The sequence below is a fragment of the Talpa europaea genome (genome assembly GCF_964194135.1).
Source record: "Talpa europaea genome assembly, chromosome: 10".
Lineage (NCBI taxonomy): Eukaryota > Metazoa > Chordata > Mammalia > Eulipotyphla > Talpidae > Talpa > Talpa europaea.
In genome coordinates, this window is record NC_140077.1 from 82,675,267 (window position 1) to 82,683,638 (window position 8,372).

Below are 8,372 nucleotides of genomic sequence, written 5' to 3' on the forward strand. Positions count from 1 at the left end.
GAAACAGAAAATACATAAACAAATGAATACATAATCTCAGCTCAATATAAGGCATTTGATGAGCAATTAGTCAAGATGGTACTATACATCCTCTACAGGGAAAAGTAATGTTATTTTGTACTACAGACAAAGTAGTCATATAAGTTCTCTCTGACAAAGTATAGATATGAATGAGATGCTAGACATAAGAGATAGGACAATGTAGAGAACAGCACAGACCAGCAAGTGCAAAGGCTTAACGAGTAGAATAACTAGAGAAACAAAACTGGACTGCTGTAAGTAAAGGAGCACTAGTAGAAGATGATGCTATAAAGATTTATGCAAAAGACTGTGTAAGCCAAGAGAGAGTTTGAGCTTTATTCTAAGTATGATGGGAAGTCACAGAATGGTTTTAGTAGGCCAATGACACAATGAACTTTGTTTTTTTTTTTTTTTTCAAAAACAGGTCACTCTAACTTGTCTACAGAGACTAAGCTGTAGAAAATAAAATGAATGAGGACCTGTGAGAGGGCTTTGCAATAGTCTAGAAGGAAGGATGGAACGGGATGGGAACAGAATGGTTAAAATGTTGTCATACTTTACAGGTAAAGGAAACCACTTGCTGATAGACTGGATGTGAAATATGAGAAGAAAAATCATGTATTTCTCCAAGGTTTTTAACAAAGCAACTACATGTACATGTATGGGACACCATTTACTAAGATAAGAACACTGAAACAAAAGATACGCTGTTTTGTTTTTGGCTAACGGGTGAAAACAAAGAAGGAATCATCATTCTATTCTGGATCTGTTACATTTAAAATGCCTATTAAATATCTAAGGGAAGAGAGTGACAGTGAATTTATAATCTGGATCTCAGAAAGACGTATTAGAGACAAGAAAGCAAAATAAAAGGAGAGGAGAATAATGAGTACAGGAGAACCAAAAGTCCAGTGCCCGAATGCCATGTGAAGAAAAACTCTCCAAAAGGGAGAAACCAATAGTATTAAATGCTGTTGAGAGGTCAAGTAGACTGTGAATAAGAGATACCAATGGAGGTGGCAATCCTTAAGTCAGTGATTTTAGTGAGATGGTAAGACAAAAGCTAAGCTAGAATGGGTCAGAAGAGAACCAGAGACAAAGAAGAGTGGAAAAGTAGATTATAGAAATGTTTAATTGAAAAAACTTTAATGGGAGATCTTACTATATGTATTTGAAAGGGAATGATGCAGAACAAAAAGAAATCTAGTGATACAAGAGAAACAATTCACAAAACAAGGTTTTGAGAATGTAAAAGAAGATGGAATCCATATACAAGGAGTGACTGGTTTCAGAAGCAAAAACAGAACATTCACATAACAGGCAAGAAAAGAGAGCATATGGTCACAATTACAGGTAGATTAATTTAGTGCAAATACAAATTCTCTTCCCACTGCTTCTTATGTAAGAAAAAAATACCTATTTAAGAGTGAATGCAATTTAGAATTTACTCACATGCTTCTCCATTAAGATATCCAAGGAGATCTTTTCTGTCAGGTCTTCTAACCACAGGAATATTTTCAGTCTGAAATCAAAATTAGATATCAAATCAATAAGTGTAATAAACCTGATAAACATCATGTAATATCTGAATTGTATTATAATACATCTTGATAATGCAACTTTAGAATCATATTTTTATAAAATAATTAGGCTATGGGCCTCCCCGGTGGCACAGCGGTTGAGCGCTGGGTTGCAAGGCTGCCCGCAGCCTCTGCAGCCCCGGTTCAATCCCCAGCCACCGGGCGAGGGTCCCACGTGGCTCGCAGACCTCTCCTGCCGCCGGCTGTTCCCCTCAGCAGTGTATTTCATAGGTCTGCCTGTTCTGCTCTCTGCTCTGTCTCTGGTGGGTTCTCTCGCCCTCCCGTGCTTCTGACTGTGCACAGTGCTTGTATGTATAAATAAATAAATAAATAGATAGATAGATAAATAAATAAATAAAAATACTTTAAAAAATAATAATAATTAGGCTAAAAAAAGTCCTGAAAATTTTTAAGCATAGTAACTTTTGGTAAAAAAAACTTTTGTTAACTTTCATTCTTGAAATTCCAGCAATATATACAGAAGATAATCATTAGAAATTAAAACAGTAACCCTATCCTCTTCAAATATCTCAATTTAAGTCTCTTTTTCCCCATGTAGAATTACTCTAAGTATTTTTTAATATTACTCTTCATCATGATTTCATATTTGGAGCAAGCATCTTTTTTATTTTTAGTCCAATTACTTGCTCATTTTTTTGTAATGTTTCCAGAGTGCTTTCTTTTCTCACACACAAACCAGGCATCCTCCAAATATTCTACTTAAACTCTTTCAAATAAACCAGTCACCAAAACTAAATATTGATAATTAACAGTTAGACACCTAAATTATACAAAAATATGTTAATGGTAGTTGATTAACTTCTACATCACATATTTCTTTTTTATAATGATTATGTAGAAATACTGTATGTGGGGGGAGATCTAAAAAATTAAATCTGGTAAATATATCTATTTTGCTAAAATCTCCTACATTAGTAATTTGCAAACATGTAGTTAAGTGAAACAAAAAAAGGCTGTCCTTGAGGCACCAAATCTCTTTGGGGAAATGAATTCAATCAATCATGTAGTTATAATTTTCCATATCATTTTTATAATGTAAACAAACAATGGAACACAGGGAAGACTGGTGGTTGTAGAATTATATAGTTAAAACCTCTTTGTTACTTTATGGAAGTTATAGTAAAATAACAAGAACCCTTTATATCTTTGGCTAATTATTTTATATTGAACAGCTATATTTCACTGTACCAAACATTCTGCACATACTCCTGAATGATAAAGATGAACTACATTTAATCACTTAGAAGCTTTATTATTAATCTTTTTTTTTTTAATAAAGTTTAGGCTAACTTTTAGTTTCTGCATGTGAGTATGAACATTTAGGAGCCTACTGGATTTTCTGTGTTTCTTTTTATAAGCTTGTCCAATGGAATATCATAAAGGATTTGCATTAATTTCCTTTCATTGTTTGTAAAGTTTTGCGGTGATAAATGTTTACGGTATAGACCGTGGTGAATGGCTTCATACATGTGTCTCCTAACTCATCAAGCTGATTCATCAAATATGTACAGATTTTGTGTGTGAATCATATTTCAATGATTTCATTGGTTTTAAAATAAATATTTGTAAGTCTGAAAACATCATTTGGTCACTAATGAATTAAATATACACTATAGTCAAGAGGAAAAAAAAAATCACAATAAAGTAGGAGTGACAGATCAGGAACTTATTTGAGAAAGGTTCTGCTTGTAAGAGGAAAAAACACCAAGTTGTTAGGAGGGAAAAAATTAGATCTCTACAATATTAGAATTCTCCCCCTTTAATCTGTCAAATATTTTTTAAAAAATAGAAGCATTAAGGGGCTTCCCTGGTGGCGCAGAGGTTAAGTCTCAGCACTATAAAGCTATCGCCAACCACTGTGGCATCCCTGGCCAAGGAGCTAACCCACATGGCACAGCAGACCTCTCCTATCTCACCCACTGCTCCCCTCCTCAGCGTATTTCAGCAGATCCACCTGTTCTGCTCCCCACTCTGTCTCTGGTGAATCCATTCACCCCCTGCACCTCTGGCCTACACCCCAGTTCTTGTATGCATAAATAAAGAAAAATAAATCTTTAAAGAAAAATAGAAGTATTAAATCTTGTATGACTAAGGTCCCTAAGGTACACAATAACATAGTTACCAGTAATGTAGTACACCATTCCCCAAGAACATAACCTCTAAACCCAAATCAAGTATCTGAATTATCTTTATTACCCCCAAATGAATGGATATAGCCAACAAAAAATTCTAAACACTGCTGGCCAGTGCAGTCAGTTGAGAACCTGTCCATAACTTTTTTTTTAAACACAGGAGAGAACTGTTGATTAGCATCAGCATCACAGAGCGTTTTAAGCAGATACTTGCAACACTGAGTACTCCAATAGCAACAGGAGATAGCTTCAAAATTTTAACAGTAGTGAACTATACTCTACAGTTAATTTTATGTGATTGTGAAACTGCATATGGCATCTTTATATTTGCTTTTATTTCTCTCAACTGCATCTCTTAATGTGCATGTGATAAATTTTACCTTTTATAATAAGTTTGTATATATTTTATGTATATAAACTTTATATACATAAATATTTCTAAGCTACGGGGCTCCATTTATTCTTTCAAACTGCCACAAAGCTCAAAACCATTTCCAAAGTACTTACTGAAAAATAATCCACATCAGTGAACCCACACAATTCAAACCCATGTTGTTCAAGGGCCAAATGCACAAACTCAATTCAGTTTTTAAAGTTGTAATATGTGTTCACATAGCTTTATGAAGAGAGATTCTGTCATTTTCCCCATTATCTCCTCTCTGATAGCAAATAAGTTTCCTCAAGATTAGAGTTGTAAATATCATAATCCTTCCCCTGACTCATTATTTATTTTTTTAATATCCTATAAATGGTTTTAAAACTTCTGCTATTGTAGACATTGCCCACATTTCACATGAAAAAAAAAAAAATTACACGTTAAAAATCTGCCTACGTCCAAGAGACTTTCATACAAAGCTTTCATTATTTTGATTTCAAACCCATAAGAAGTTATCCAGGCAAAATTACACACCTCACCAACTAAGTTTTAAGTCAGAAAATAAGCTCTACTTACAGCTGCACGTCGAACATAAACAGGATGAGAAAGATGCACATTGTTAAGGAGAAATAAGATAGAATCCAATGTGTAGTACTCTCTGGGTTGGCCTTCCTTTCCAGTTCTGAAATAAATAAGTCAAGATTTTTAGTCATAATTCAAATTTCTTGGAAATAATTATATATATTATCTACAAAAAAATTCATCTACAGTCACTTTGCCATCCAGCCATGGTATTTAATAAAGTCTAACAAAAACCCAGTAAGTATATATACAACCTATTAAGTGAAACTATGAATAGGGTGCAAGGCAAAAGAACACAAAGACAACGACGATAATCAAGAAGTAAAGTAAGCACTACAGTACTATATGTATTTCGGAATTTGGACAAAATTAGGCTCCGGGTTTTTGTCAATACATTTACAGACTGGAAAAGATCCAAAAGAGAAAACTAATTAGAAGATACACAACTATCACGGGGGTTAAACGACAAGTAATTTACCCTACATCTCCTAAGACAGACACTGCTGAACATAATCCTTCTGACATTTTTATAGTAAATATAACAATAAATTTCAGAGGTATAGTTCTTATGACACCCCTCAAATTAGATCGAAGATGTAAAGTCAAAGCAAATTCTGCCTGTAACTTAAAACAATGTAGTCAAGGGGTGGAAGCTCAAAACACAAAAACATACATTACTTGCTCACATGTGAGTGTTTAATCCGCCCCATCTACATATATTCTCCTCACCAGAAATGTCAGTATTATTTGAATTCATCTGAATATGATCCAATATAATAAAACCCAAAACTACTTTTCTAGGCTCTATTTCCATTTTTCCTCAAAACTGATGTATTATGTGAAACCACACATAACTATAAGCATTATACTATGGACTCTAATGCATGGCCAACAGCTTTTTAATGACATGAAAAAGAAAAATAACAGAATGATCGACAAGCAGTAAGAGTACATACTGTTTAATGCTATGTACACGTACATATTTACACATGCAAACATAGATTAACAGCAAATGAAAATTATCTCTTGATGTGATTCATTGTTATGAAATTCTGAACCTTACCATTCTAAACACTTTTTCACTACTGGCTTCACTAAATTGCTATCAAAACATTTCCTTTTCACCTCTCATGCCTGAGGACCTAATCCACCATTTCACCCACATAATTCCCAGTCACCACTCTTTAAAGCATATCCAATTGTTCATTTGTTTATTCAAAAACTGTTGCAGGGCCTCCCCGGTGGCGCAGCGGTTGAGCGCTGGGTTGCGAAGCTGCCCGCAGCCTCTGCGGCGCCGGTTCGATCCCCGGCTGCTCCCCGGCCACCAGAGGAGGGTCCCACATGGTGTGCAGACCTCCCCTGCCGCCCGCTGCTCCCCTCAGCGGTGTGCTTCGGTCCTTCTGCCTGCTCTGCTCCCTGCTCTGGCTCTGGTGAATTCTCTCACCCTCCCGCGCTTCTGACTGTACCCAGTGCTTGTCTAAATAAATAAATAAATAAATCTTAAAAAAAAAAAAAAAAAACCCTACTTAAAAAAAAAAAAACTGTTGCATTCACTACAGGCCAAATATACTTTTATGAAACCACTCCGTAGTCCCAAGTGGTTGCTCTCATCTTAGAGCTAAATACAATTCTTTAAAAGTCTTGTTTTATCTTCTCTATTCTAAATTAATCCCTCCTTTAAGGTAGGGTTCAGGGCCCTAGCATTTTTTTTCTATTTTTCAGAATGAATTATCTTTTGCCCTGAGTATGCCACTTCATAAGGGGAAAAAATTCTTTAAATCGAATCAATTGTAGTTCTGTCTGTGCAAACTCTTATGAAAGGACAAAACAGAGGAAACTCAAAGCATCATTTCATCATTTCATTAAACCATACGTTCCTCAGCTGCTCTCCTGTCCACCTGTCACTATGCAGGTGGTGCAAAACAGAAGCAGCAACTTATTCCTTTGCAAAACAGAAGCAGCAACTCTCCCACCCACCTGTGACAATTCAGGTGCCTCTCTTTTTCTCCTTTTCCTAAAAAACTAATCCCTTTAAAACAAAACAAACAAACAAAAAGAAGTTCTCAAGGCCAAAAGCAAATTAAAAAACTAATCAACTAACAAAATTTCCCCGACCTTTTCATCAATTCTTCATAAAGACCACCAGTCCCATTCATTCATACCAAGTGAGGATGGAAGTTCTGCCTCCAGGTTCTAATTACACTAATGAAGCTCCAATGAAAAGAAGCATGCCTAGGTAAGACTCCAAACGATTATCCGCCCTCCCTCGAGACGGTCAACGTTCCAAACCTTTCCCTTTAAAACGCATTTCCCAAAGTGACACACGGCACCAATTTCTCCTTTAAATCTGTAAAAACTCATTCCATTCCACCAGCAACTTTCGCCCTGATGAAACGCTCCCCTTCGCCTGCAACAGATTTGGGTTGGCTCTTCCCAAGTGACCCAATCTCTTTCCCGTTCTAACTTCCCATTATTTAGTTCACGCGTCTCTTCTCGAGGGAATCACGAAAGGAGACGAACAAGGAGGAGCTGCAAAGGCCGGCACAGATAGTCCCAACATATGGCAACCTCGGAGAGAGTAACAAAATTAAAGAGAAAAAAAAAATTTAAAAGAGAGAGAGAGAGAGACCTCTCCGGGACCGAACGCTGCGCTCCTTTATGCACCTACACACATGGGTGCCACTCGACCCATAGTGCTAAAAAAAAAAACAAAAACGACCTGGAAAGAGCCAGAAACTCCCACGGTACCTTCCTTTCGGCTTCCCAAGGATGGAAAGGGATGGACCACTCCAGACTCAGATCCTCCCTTTCCCTCTTCCCCGAAAAGTGTAACTTCTGCTGAGGAGGAAAACTTTTACCCAGCGCACCCGTTCGAGCCCGCCCCCCGGACCCCCCATCCCCAAGGGAAACTGGGGGGAGGGGACAGAGTCGCCTGGGGGCGCCCAACTCAGCCCGGCCGACCCCCCGCCCCCCCCAAACTCCCGTCACAGCCGGGCCGGACTTACCCCCAAACTACATAGTTGGTCTTCACATTCTTGGGCCAGGAGAACTCGCCGAAGATCACTTCGTCTCCCTTTACCACAATCTCCTTCTTCTGGATGTTGTACTGTCGCAGGACGCTGAGCACGTCCGCCATCTTCCCCCCCCCTCGCCGCCTCCGGGCCCGGGCGCCGCCGCAGCCGCGCCGGACGCCTTCTCCCCTGTCGCCTCGCCCTCTTCCTCCGCCGCCGCCTTCGCGAACCAACAGCAGCGGCACTCGCAGCCGCCTTCGCCTACGACAGCAGCAGGGGCACTAGCCACCCAGGCCGCCGAGGACCCCACGCTGGAAGGAAGGCCCCGTCGCCGACTGCCCGCGGAGAACGCCTGACGGAGCGCCGCCGGCGTTGGACGGCCGCCGCCAGGGGGAGCCGCGACCGCCCCGGAAAACGCCCCTCCCAGACTCCCCCTCGGCAAGGGGCCGACTCCCGGCCCGAAACTCGCGGCGCGGCGACCCCGCGTCCCCGGACGGCGCACGTACGGGAACTAGGCCGGGCGCGCGCGCGGAGCACGCACCGCCTTTGCCCCGCCCCCTGCCCGCAGCGCCGGCGGCCGGCGACAGGTGCGCGCGCACCTGCAGGGAGGGCGGGCGCTCGTGTTCCTAGAATGCGCGCCGGCTGCTGT

General features: G+C 39.8%; 1 protein-coding gene across 1 annotated transcript in view; it reads right to left on the reverse strand.

The window, feature by feature from the left end:
- CDC73 (cell division cycle 73) overlaps positions 1–8,035 on the reverse strand; it is a gene marked incomplete at its 3' end in the record, with an annotated part of 96,454 nt that extends 88,419 nt beyond the window's left edge. The window contains exons 1-3 of the mRNA XM_084245225.1: positions 7,718–8,035; positions 4,707–4,812; positions 1,474–1,543 (exon numbers count right to left, since the gene is read on the reverse strand). Coding sequence (XP_084101351.1) covers positions 1,474–1,543; positions 4,707–4,812; positions 7,718–7,848 — 307 coding nt within the window. The 5' untranslated portion in view covers positions 7,849–8,035. The remainder of the gene's footprint in view (positions 1–1,473; positions 1,544–4,706; positions 4,813–7,717) is intronic.
- Between the last annotated feature and the right edge of the window lie 337 nt (positions 8,036–8,372).